The 13,565-nt window shown below is 38.2% G+C and overlaps 1 protein-coding gene across 4 annotated transcripts in view; it reads right to left on the reverse strand.

Moving 5' to 3' along the window:
• Positions 1-13,565, reverse strand: part of LOC150085522 (ran GTPase-activating protein 1-like) — a 384,391-nt gene that overhangs the window by 337,811 nt on the left and 33,015 nt on the right. For all 4 annotated transcript variants that reach the window (XM_090374091.1, XM_090374088.1, XM_090374089.1 and 1 more), the window contains exon 2: positions 4,643-4,770. In XM_090374091.1, coding sequence (XP_090230217.1) covers positions 4,643-4,770 — 128 coding nt within the window. The remainder of the gene's footprint in view (positions 1-4,642; positions 4,771-13,565) is intronic.

Consider the following 13,565-nt stretch of genomic DNA (forward strand, 5'->3'; position numbering starts at 1 on the left):
ATACCCTTCACGGCTAAAAGCCAGGGGTTATATCAACATAGTTCCAGAAATGGTTGGTTGGTTGGTTGCCGAGTTTGGAAGGTCTGTCTATGACACTTAACTGTTCACATTAACCTTATAAATTAAAAAAATATATTAAACATGTATTTAATTTTTTATTCCGGGATACATGCTAGTCCTTTTAAGTAAAATAAGGGTGCGCAACCAAAAAATTATGGAGACTACTGCACTAGAAGTCAAGTTATTACATGCCGACAGACAGACAGACATGGCAAAAACAATGTGCTTTTTGCATATATGCTAATACCTAAAAATCATGTCCATGTGTAGCTTGATTTTTTTTAATAGAAATTGTATTGATTTAGCATAGTGCCTTTTCTTAAATACAAATTAGAAATAAAAATACTTTATTAACTCCTTGACTGTTTGGTTTAATTTTTGTTTTTTTTATGGTGCAGAAACTCCTTGACTGTTAGAAACATACTTATGCATTTGAATTTTCCAAACTGTAGATCACAGCTGAGTGATAAATGGAGTTGCAGAGCTCTCAAAAGACTTGAAAATGGAAAACAGTAATAGTGTCATATTAGCATTAGCATTAGTAGAGGCATTTGATGCAAGAAAGCAAGCTTATGCAACATCAGCCAAAAAAAAAAAAAACCGCTTCCACTCACCCCTCTGTTCGTTCAAAATACCTGTCCAGCTGAGCCTTAAACTTATTTAGGCTATCAACCTCCACTACTAGGGATGGAAGTCTGTTCCACCAACCAACCACCTGCTGGCTAAAGGCAAATTTCCGCACATCTATCCTACATCTGTCTTTCCTCAATTTGAATTTATGCCCTCTCAGGTGATTATTCTGAGCTAGAGGAAGAATCCCATCAGCATTGAGCATGCTCAAACCATTCAAGACTTTATACACCTCTATCAGATCACCTCGCTGGTGCCTAGTCTCCAGACACTGTAATTTGCAAAACTTAAGCCTTTCTTCGTAAGAGCACCCCTTTGTTCCATTCACTAATCTTGTTGCCCTTCTCTGTACTCGTTCCAGCAGCTCTACATCCTTCTTGAAATTAGGCCTCCAGACCTGTATACAGTACTCTAGGTGTGGCCTGACCATTGCCTTATACAAGGGAATAATCACCTCCTTATCCCTGCTGGAAAAATTCCTGTATATCATTGACAATACTCCATGAGCTACTCTTGCAGCCCGTCTGCACTGCTCAGAGAACTTCATATCTGCCTGCAAAACAACCTCCAAGTCCCTTTCATTCTCTATCACTGTCAGTGTAGTACCACAGAGCTGATACGTTGCTCTGGGGTTGCTGTTTCCCATGTGTAGTACTTTACATTTGTCAATGTTAAACTTCATTTGCCACCTCTCAGCCCATCTGCTCAAACTTTCCAGATCCTGTTGCAGCAGCATAGTGTCAGTAGTGTACTTGACAACCCTGCCAACCTTTGTATCGTCTGCAAACTTGGACATTAAGCTTGATATACCATCATCAATATCATTTATAAATACAGAAAACAATAATGGACCCAACACTGAGCCCTGAGGGACTCCACTAATAACATTAGTCCACGATGAGCAGTGTCCACTGATTACCACTCTCTGTCTTCTCCCCCTCAACCACCCCTTTATCCATAGAAGCAATTTGCCTCCAATGTCACACTGCTCCAATTTGTGCAGCAGTCTTCCATGTGCAACAGTATCAAAAGCCTTTCTAAGATCCAAGTATATAATATCAAAGCTATTCCGTGCATCCAGTTCTTTTGTGACTGCATCATAGTATCCAATCAAATTGGTCAGGCAAGACTTCCACTTAACAAAAAACTGAAGTCTTGTCTAAATGATCCTGCAGTGCTTCTTTAACCAGTGTCTCCATAAATTTTCCTGGAACAGAAGTTAAGCTCACAGGTCTATAATTACTTGTGTCAGCCTTTGATCCTCCTTTGTGAATTGGGGTCACATTTGCACATTTCCAGTCTATGGGTACCTCCCCTGAGTCCAAGGAAGCTCTCATAATTATGGCTAAGGGTTTGCTTACTTCCTTTGCTGCCTCCTTTAATATAACTGGATAGATCCCATCCACCCCGGGTGCCTTTCTTGTGTTTATCTTCAACAGTTTCTCCTCCACTTTACTCCCAGTTATTTCAAGATTCTGTAGCTTACTGCAAGAATTGAATACACCTCTGGCATTCCCCTCGCTGAATAACTCCTCATGTGTGAATGTCGATGCAAAATATTCATTTAGTTTGTTAGCTACCTAAGCAGGATCATCAACAGTTGACCCATAAATATCAAGTGGACCAATCTGATTCATCCCCTTCCTTCTAGAGTTTACATAAGTAAAGAACTCTTTGCTGTTTTTCTTTGCATCCCTTGCCAAGGATTTCTCGTAATCTGCCTTCACCTGCCTAACCTCCTTTGTAACTTGGTTGCATATCAACTTGTATCTATCATAGGCTTCTGTGTCATGTGTTAATTTGTAAGTATCCCATGCATTTTTCTTCTCTGCCATATGCCTCATTAGTTCATCTGACATCCATTTTGGCCTAAACCTTGAACAATATTTCTTAGTTGGTATGTAAAGCCTAGTAGCTTCCAAGATAAGTTCTTTGAATGCTTCCCATTTTGAATTTGCTGTTGGTAACATCATCAGTTGGTCCCACTGTATAGAATTTAAATACTGTCTCAGTCCATCGTAGTCGCCTTTACGGAAGCAATAACCCTTCCCTTTACCCCTAATGATAGTTACCTCTTTGAGTAAATCCCTCTTCAGCACACTGTGATCACTGCCACCTAGTGGTTCATTTATCTGCAGATTCTTAATGCATGAAGAATCACTGCTGATAATCAAATCAAGAGTATTACTCCCTCTAGTTGCCTCCCGAACATGCTGATGTAGAAAACAATCATCCGATAAATCCACAGAAGCCCTGCTAGTGTGTGAGTGACCAGCCCCCAAATTCCAGTCAATATCTGGGAAATTAAAATCTCCCATTATAAGACTCTCTGATTTACTGGCCCACTATTTCCCTGTACAGTTTCTTATTATACTCATCAGAGTCATTAGGCCTATAGCACACTCCTACTCTCAATTTTGATCTCCCAATGCGTATGTCACACCAAACTGACTCAACACTGCACTGTCCAGCGATGTCGACTGGCTTCACTTCCTTGGTTTTTATGTGTTTCTTAACTAATAGCATAACCCCTCCCCCCTTCCTATCCTGTCTATCCTTTCTGTAGACATTGTACTCCCCAAATTGCAGTTCTGCATCCCTTATATCTGTGTGACACCACATCTCTGATATCCCAACAATATCTGCCTTTGATGTTTTGAACAATACCTCAAATTCATCAAATTTATTTACTAAACTCCTAGCATTGGTGTACACGCAAGTATATATGCACCTGTTTCTATTCTTAGCTACCCTAACACAACCCATGTGTTTACTTGTACCGCAATGGCTCCCAGCAGTCTCTGAAATATCATGCATCTTGTTTTTCAGGCTTCTGCTCATTCTAATAGAAGCAGTGCAAGAATCTGTTTCACCTCTGCCAGTGGCTACTGTCAATCTATTGGTCTTTGTCTCCCCCCCAAGCTAGCAGTTTTCCGACCCACCTAACACTGCCTCGATAGCATCAGCAAATATTCTTGCACCCTTTCTATTTAAGTGTATCCCATCCCTGTAGAAGCAATCTCTCCTGTTAACAAGTACAGTCCAGGCTGAAAAAAATTCTACCCCTTGAGCCTTGCACAATCTTTCCAGGGCCGAATTGATCGACAAGGCTCTCATCATATACTCCCTACTATCGTGTCTGGGCAGAATTGCAGACACTTTTAAATTCAACCCTAATTCATGGCTTTTTTTTCAACAGTGATCTGTACTTGTTAAGTAATTCTGCCGGTCTCCTACTCTTAATATCATTAGTGCCAACGTGTACAACTATATCACCTTTTGTGCCCTTAAAAGATAATATTCGCTCTACAACGTCATCAACCTTTGCCCCTGGCAGACATACCCTGGTCCTGTTCCACCTATCCTTTTTACAAAGCATGTTCCCCGTTTCCCTGACAATAGAGTCACCAACAACTACTAGTTCCTTCGGGACCAGCGCATTCTGCCTTAGGGGTTGCCTCTGTGTCACGTGATGCCCAAGTGCAATATTTATATGTTATGTTTATGTTTGTTCCCTGAAGATTAATAAAATTTTTGTTTCGTTGAAAATAAATGTGTAAAAAACATGGCATTTTCAAATTTTTGGAAGTTTCATTAAACAATTAAAAATTTCATTTAATAAGTATTTCAGTCTGTTAATAAAAGGTTGGGTACTGGTATACAGCAAAAGGAGGAAAAAATCTGTCAGATATGCCAGGATTGTTAAGTTATACAAGTGCAAATACAATACAATAAGAAGGAATCTGTTTTATCTGTGTAATAATAAAATTATAACCACTTCCCAATTACCACAGAATCACGTACTGCTTTCTAATGAAAACATAATTAAATTACAGGAATCGTGTGCAAAATATTAGAAAAAAAAAAGGTTTTACACAATGCTAAATGGTTACAATTAAGAACTTCTGTTTTATAATGACTAATACTTAAGCTCACCATAAAATTGCCATACCTTAATCTTTGGCTGACTCTCTAGAGTTTTTGCTATTGCCTTGGCAGCATCAACTCCTAATGTATTCCCTTCAAGTCTCAAACAAGTCATATCTGGACAAGACTTGATAGCCTTCACAACTTCTTCAGCTTAAAAATAAATATATATGAATATAAATATGTGTATTTATGTATACAGTGTGTGCGTGCGTACACACACACACACACAGCTCAAGTCATGGGAAACTTGCAGTTATAAACAAAACATGTATTTATTTAAAGAAATTACTAGCACACTGGCTCACCTTTGACCATAATTATGTCTCAATGTGGCATGGAAACTTTCCATTAATTTGTGCTAGAAAGCTGGTGGTACTGTGCTCCACTAATAAAGAGAAGCATCTTGGCCTTGCCACACATTCCAATTCATTCCAAAGATGTTCAATTTAGCTGAGGTAAGAGCTCTGTACTATCCAATAAAAACAAATTTGTACTATCCAATACAACGTTATAACATTACTCTCTATAAGCCATGGGGATTGCTGTATCAGAGAAAGTAAGTGCTAATTCCATAAAACTTCCACAATGCAGAGCATACAGAATTGTCCAGAAAATAAAAGTAAGACAACATCATTAATGGTTCCATGCACTGAGACCAGTGGACCTGGCTCATGGCCATTAGGCTAGAAGAATGTGTGTAACTCATTACCCCACAAAACTGATTTTCAATGTAAAATGCACACTGTCAATGCTAACTGACAGTGCACATTTCTTATCAAAGGCTTGCGGGCTGCAGCTCCTCCACAAAAATTTATGACATGCAGCTCTCTAAACACATTGTGAAAACACTCAGCCACCTATACAACCTTGAGAATCTGTTTGTAGCTTATAGCTCCAAACTTGGATTCTCTAAAATCTCATGGTGAGATAACACTGGTCAACTTGTAAAATGTTACGAAAACAAAAATACCCAACTTGATTAATTTTATGCTGCTGAACATGAAAATCACATTAAAATTTGTTGATTGGCTCTTGTTTTCGAATTACAGTTAGTCTCATATTAGCAAGTTACTCTACATTATCAACTACGGCTCTCAGCAAAAAACATGGCAACACTGTAGTTTCAGTACCACCATGCTTTTATCACATGATCGGCAATTGTAGCCACGACAACTCAGTGAGTTGTCGTGGCCTCAAATGTGCCTTCGACTCTGTTGTAGTAATCCTCGAATACGGAGGTACTGGGTGATTTGTTCTCAGTTAACAGTTATTCTCTGTGAGATTATTTCTACTTTTTGCACAGTAATTGTGTCATGTAAGATTAATATAGTAGTAGTAGCATGTGATGCAAGAAAGCAAGCGTATGAGCTTATGCAGCAATAGCAAAAAAAAAAAAAAAAAAAAATTTACAAAACAATCCCCTCTAAATATTTGTCCAGTTCCTCCTTAAATTTATTTAACCTCTCAATTTTCACAACGATAGATGGAAGTTTGTTCCAGCAATTAACCACCCACTGGCTAAAGGCAAATTTCCGCACATTTATTCTACATCTGTCCTTCCTCAATTTCAATTTATGCCCCTTAGGTTCGTAATCTGAACAAGTGGAAGAATACCATCAGAATTCAGCATGCTCAACCCATTCAAGGCCTTATACACCTCAATCAGATCATCTCGCAGGTGCCTAGTCTCCAGCTGCTGCAATTTGCAGAACTTAAGCCACTCCTGGTAAGAGGATCCCTTCATTCCCCTCACCAAACTTGCTGCCCTTCTCTGTACACGCTCAAGCAAATCTGCATCCTTCCTAAAATGAGGCCTCCAGACCTGCATGCAGTATTCAAGGCGTGGCCTGACCACTGCCTTATACAGAGGGACAATCACCTCCTTTTCCCTGCTAACAAAATTCCTGTATATCATTAACAACACCCCATGACCTGCCCTGGCAGCCTGTCTGTATTGCTCAGAAAACTTCATACCTGACTGCACAATTACTCCCAGGTCTTTTTCATTTTCTACCTCCTTAAGTGTAGTACCACATAGTTGATACGTTTCTCTGGAGTTACTTCTATCCATATGCAGTACTTTGCATTTGTCAATGTTAAACTTCAGCTGCCACTTCTCAGCCCATCTGCCCAAATTTTCTAGATCTGTTGCAGTGACACACTGCCATTACTGTCATTAACAACCCTGCCAACCTTAGTATCATCTGCAAACTTCGATACTAAGCCTGATATACCTTCATCAATATCATTGATAAATATACAAAACAACAGTGGATCCAACACCGAATCCTGTGGGACTCCACTAATAACATTAGTCCACGAAGAGCAGCACCCATTGATTACCACCCTCTGTCTTCTCCCACTCAACCAATCTTTTATCCATTGTAGCAACTTACCCTTAATACCATTCTGCTCCAATTTGTACAGTAGTCTTCCATTTGCAACAGTGTCAAAAGCACTGAAATCCAAGTATATGATATCAAAATTATTTTTTGCATCCAGTTCCTTTTTAACCACATCATGGTGGTCACAATATGCCGCATAATTGTGTGAATAGTTTGGATGGCTTCTACTAAGTATGTGGAGAAGTCATGTTAGCTTCAAGAAAGCGTCCCTTGACTGAAGCCATAAAAAAAGCCTACTTCTAGTACTTGGGGTGTAAAGTAGGTGACCAGGAAAAGAACTGGGCTCCACACATATGCAGTACTACCTGTTCATCAAAATTCAATGCATGGGTGAATCAAAGGGACATTTTATGCCTTTCACAGTGCCTATGATATGGAGGGAGCCAACAAATCACATCATAGACTGACTTCTGTATGGTACCGCCTATTAGCAAAGGGATGACAATGGAAAAAAGCGGACAGTGACATGCCCAAATACACTGCGTGGATAGAAATCATAGGATACCTACCTAGTAACAGGTCGGCCCACCTTTCACCCGGATAAGAGCAGTCACACGGTGAAGTATTGAGTCCACTAGTTCACAAAAGCGTTCCACGGGTATTTCCATCTATGCTTACTGCACTGCTGTCCATAATTCCGCCGCATTCCTGGGTAGAGGATCCAAAGACTTACTTTCTCCAAAGATTTACTTACAGAAATTTACTTAGGGTGTTTATTCCCCCTTCCTGTGTTTTAAAAAGGCAACTTTTCAAAGACAAACAGTTTGAATGTGTCCTTAGTGATAGCAAGAAATCAGCGTGGAAAGCCTTTCTAAATGTTTCGACTGGTTTTCTAGGAAATGTTAAAGTCGGCAACTACAGGCAGCTTGTGGAAAATCTCATTACTTCTTACGAAAAACTAGGGTCCATGTCATTAAAAATGAATTTCTTGCACTCACACCTGGATTCCTTCCCACCCAACTGTGGTGTCGTCAGTGACAAACATGGTGAGGGTTCCATCAAGACATTGCAGTGATGGAACAAAGATACAAAAACTAATGGAATGTCACCGTGTTAGCTGATTATTGTTGGATGGTGAAAAGGGATGATCCAGAAGCTGAATACAAGTGAAAGGGGAAAAAGTCCCATGTTTAATACTGGTATGTTTGTAGCTACATCTTACTGCCATATAAATTAAAAATACTGGCTAAGGTAAAGAAAGCCAACATGAGAACCACGGCAAACTTCAGGAAACTTACTGGACAAAATGGTTTCCCGCTACCGCAGTTTATCCCTGCATTCTCGGTAAACAGATGGTGCAAGTTATCAGTAGTGGCAGTAGAAGTCGATAACGATGTATTGATTAGTTTTTTCTCATTATTAAAACAGATTAATGGAGTTCATGAGTGTTTTCGTGGCTGAAATTTACTTACGGGTACACCCTCCAGACTGCTTCAAGTCTTAGGGTGTTTATCCCTCCTTCCCGCTGTTTTAAAATAGGAAAACGAATTCTACTGCCACTACCAATAACACACACCATCTGTAAAAGTCGTTTTCCTATTTTAAAACAGCTGGAAAGGGGGATAAACACCCTAAGACTGAGGCAGTCTGGAGGGTGTACCCGTAAGTAAATTTCAACCATGAAAACACTGATAACTCCAATAACCTGCTTTTAATAATGAGAAAAAACTAATCAATACATCGTTATGGACAGACTTCTACTGCCACTACCGATAACACACACCATCTGTTTACCGAGAATGCAGGGAGAAACTGCTGTAGCTGGAAACCATTTTGTCCAGTAAGTTTCCCGAAGTTTGCCGTAGTTCTCATGTTGGCTTTCTTTACCTTAGCTGGCCGGAAATTTTTATGATCGATTTTAAATTCTATGCATAAAACTTGACCAGAAACAACCATTGATTTGCTGGAGGTAAAAATCATGGGTAGTGTTATTATTGATCAGGTATTAATTATTTTCACGTTGACAATTGGTACTGATCCAAAAAAAAATGCCTTGATATTGCTGGTTACACAGAACAACAAATTTTGGGACATATCTTGTTACGGGCATGAAAGTAAGTTTACTTTATAGATTTTTGGATGCTAAACATGGAAATAGTGCTTAAAATGGCAGATGGGCTCTTACTTTCAAAAAAAGTAGTTTTTTATATTTTATACAAAGTATTTTGGTGAAGGTAAATAAAGCCAACATGAGAACCATGGAAAACTTCGGTAAACTTACTAGACAAACTGTTTCCAAGACAAAAATACAAAAGCAAATGGAGTGTCGTTGTGTTAGCCTATTATTGTTGGATGGTGAAAAGGGATGCTCTGGAAGCTGAAAACAAGTGAAAGGGGAAAGGTCCCATGTTTAATACTGGTATGTTCATAGCTACATCTTACTGCCATATAAATAAAAAATACCAATAAATATAAAATACGGAGACACTCCATTTGCTTTTGTATTTTTGTCTTGGAAACAGTTTGTCCGGTAAGTGTCCCGAAGTTTGTCATGGTTCTCATGTTGGCTTTCTTTACCTTTGCCAAATTTCCTATCACGTCTCAGTTTTAAGATATAGATAGATATCATTATTGTTTGAAATACAATTTTTAAACTTATTAATTTTTAGTTGGTTTTGTTTATTGGGCTAAAAGTTAAGCAAGTACATCATTACTCTTCTGGCAATATAGTATATTTTGATTTTGATGCACTTTTCCAGACAAGTCAGTATTTTTATTAATTTTATTACACCATTCAACTGTTCAATATATAGTGTATGATAAACTACGCTACAAGAATTCACCTTCTGTTCAAATTTATCAATTGCTTTTACTGTTTTTAGGTTAATGGATTGTTAAAAAGGAGAAGACAAGGCACAGAACTTGTGTCAATCACCCAAACAACTTCTGCTATGTTTGTGGACACTTAATCCGAAAAACTCAGAGGAAGAAAATATGCAATGTCACAAAAGTTGCATATTCATTGTACTTCAGCTGCAAGTTTGGTGACCAAGAAAAAAATTGGGCTCCACATATCTGTTGTATTACTTGTACTACGAACTTAAGGCTGTGGTTACATGGCAAGCTGAGAACATTACCTTTTGCCATCGCTATGGTGTGGCACAAGCCCAAGAATCATTTCAACGAATGCTATTTCTGCATAACAAAAATAAAAAGTATTTCCGAAAAGAGCAAGCACTGCATCAAATATCCATATATCCCATCAGCAATTAGGCCAGTGCCACACAGTAAAGAACTGCTGGTACCTGTGCCACCAAAATCTTGGGGTATTGGAAGTAGTGATGAAGGTACAGAAGAAATCGTTTTACCAGATGTCACTGAACCATGTACTTCACATGATTTGGACTACGAGCCAGAAAAAAAAAAGGCCCCACACTATACTGAACAACAAAAATTAAGCGAATTGTTCAGAGACTTGGGCTTACCCAAAGAGAAGGCTGAATTACTCAGATCCAAACTACAACAGTGGAACTTACTTGCCAAAGGTACAAACATTACAACATACCATAAGCGAATGAAGAGTTTTCAAGATATTTTGCAATGGAAAACAACATGTGTGTCTGCAAAGACGTCGCTGGTCTTATCCACGAACTGAACATTGATCACAATACCTCTGAATTGCTTTTGTTCATTGACGCATCAAAGCTAAGTTTGAAAGCAGTATTGCTTCATAATGGAAATCTTTACCATCAATTCCTCTTGTTCATGCTGTTGGCCTGAAAGAAACTTACAATAGCATGTCCCAGATTCTTGCTGCTATATGTTACAATAACTATGGTTGGAATATTTGTGGCGATCTCAAAGTGATTGGACTGCTTGTTGGGTTGCAAGGTAGTTTAACTAAATACTGTTGTTTCCTGTGTTTGTGGGATAGTCGTTCAACAGTCAAACACTACGTCGTACAACACTGGGACAAGAGAGATGAATATATTCCCGGCAAAAGCAATTTATAGTATGTTCTACTGGTTGATCCACAAAAGGTTTTTCTTCCCCCTTTACACATCAAGCTTGGACTGATTAAGAATTTTGCTACGGCACTGAATAAAGAAAGCAGAGTATTTGCATATTTACTGAAAACGTTTCCAAATTTATCTCATGCAAAGCTGAAGGAAAGAATTTTCATAGATCCTCAAATAAGAAAGCTCCTAAAAGATGAAGAATTTCAAAGAAACCTGAATGATGTTGAACTGGCTGCATGGAGATCTTTCGAGGCTGTGGTACACTGATTCCTCGGAAAGAGAAAAGAAGAGAACTATGAGCAACTGGTGACAAGCTTGCTGAAATGTTACAAGAACATGGGGTGCCGAATGTCATTGAAAATGCATTTCCTTCATTCCCATCTGGATTGCTTTCCTGAAAACTTAGCAGATGTCAGTGATGAACAAGGAGAATGCTTCCACCAGGACGTACCTGCAATGGAAAAATGATACCAAGGTCGCTGGGACTCTGCCATGATGGGAGATTGCTGTTGGTTCCTTAAACAGGAGTGCAATCTGGAGTATAAAAGGGCAGGAAACATGTCTAATTAACATATATTGTGTGTAATAATTACAACAATGTATGCTGATACTGTATAAAAGCAAAGAATTTATATTTTCATTATCAGGATATTAACCAGAATAACCAACTTTCGTCCCAGAGGACAAAAAAAATATATAATTTTGTTGGGAAGTGTAATCATTTTCCCCATGTCATGCAACCATTATTTCACTCTGAAACTCTTAGCACTTTCCATGTACTCTTTATCTGGCACACATGTTTGAATTGAATTCTGGACAAACTCCTCAGTGGCAGTATAAGTCGAACAAAGCAGTAAAACCTTTATATCTGTATATTTCATAGTCATCATTTCCTGAAATCAGGAAGGAATCCATGATTTGTGGTATGCATGTGTGTGTGTAAAATAAAGAAAATAAAAATCAAATACAGTAAGTGACATATTCCAGGACTTCATGCATAAGTCGAGTTTTACATAACTCAGGAATGACTAATAAAATATTGCTACTATATCCCTGATATGCCAAAATTACAAAAACCACATATCCTCAAAAGAATGAAGAAAATAGTTATATACTGTATTTTTCAATTAATTAGTTATATATTTTGCATATATTAGTTATATATTTTACATATATTAGTTATATATTTTTAATTAGTTCAATTAAAAACTTTTTCTGGGGACAGTGAAGTAGCCGGAGTGGCATATAAGAAAAGAAAATATAAAAGGAAGAAAGAATGCATGTTATTGTACTTAAAAACTGATATGTATTTCGCAGCCTTGGTTATTATAGTTTGCCAATCCCTTCACCGCTTCTCGTATTGTCTTTGCCCTTTATTATTGTGTTCACTGTTTACACTGACAAATCTAAATTCCGTGCAATACTAGTTAATGGTTGACCATTTTCATATATCCTTATTATTTTAATTTTCTGATCGAAATCGATTTCTTTCTTTTTCTTGGTAATTTTACTAGTACCGCTGTCACTATTCTCTTAGTCGGCACCATGATAACGGTCAAAATGAAATTTTTTTTTTTAACTTCACAGGGTTAAGGTGGAAACACCATTATCACCTTGCACAAGCTCACATATTACTAAAGCACATTTCTGGAAGTCACTACCATAAAACAAAAACAATTTGCAATTTCCGGTTTATTGGGATTTTCTGTTAGTGCAATCGATTATAAACAGGTGGTAAACTCGATCTTAATGCATTTGCAATAATACCTATTGCCAGAATTCTGTGGATTATTATGGTGAAATGTGTGTCCCCTTTACTGAAATCTCCAGTCATATAAAAAACAAATTTTCAGAATCTTCTCTTCATTGCTATTTTTTAAGCTTCGTAAATTTGTTACTCCATATCTCACTTGTGCAATTTCTGCATACCATGTTCGTCGTTATTGATTGCTTATTTTTTTTTTTACTGTTTTCGATTTTACAATCCTAAAGGGAAAAAAAAAAAATTTAGGTAAGTTCGAATTTATGTAACTCGGGCTTTCATAAGTCGGGGACTCACTGTACATACTGCTTCTATTGAAATGAGCAGAAGCCTGAAAAACAAGATGCAGGATATTTCAGAGACTGCTGGGAGTCATTGCGGTACAAGTAAACACATGGGTTGTGTTAGGGTAGCTAGGAATAGAAACGGGTGCATGTATACCTGCGTGTACACCAATGCTAGGAGTTTGGTAAATAAATTTGATGAATTTGAGGTATTGCTCAAAACATCAAAGGCAAATATTGTTGGGATATCAGAGACGTGGTGTCACACAGATATAAGGAATGCGGAACTGGAATTTGGGGAATACAATGTGTATAGAAAGGATAAACAGGACAGGAGGGGAGGAGGGATTATGCCATTAGTTAAGAAACACATAAAATCCAAGGAAGTGAAGCCAGTCGACATCGATGGACAGGGCAGTGTCGAGTCAGTCTGGTGTGACATAAGCATAGGGAAATCAAAATTGAGAGTAGGAGTGTGCTATAGGCCTAATGACTCTGATGAGTATAATAAGATATTGTACAGGGAAATAGAGTG

Source organism: Mastigoproctus giganteus, chromosome 5 (assembly GCF_048544385.1).
Source record: "Mastigoproctus giganteus isolate SK-2022 chromosome 5, ASM4854438v1, whole genome shotgun sequence".
Lineage (NCBI taxonomy): Eukaryota > Metazoa > Arthropoda > Arachnida > Uropygi > Thelyphonidae > Mastigoproctus > Mastigoproctus giganteus.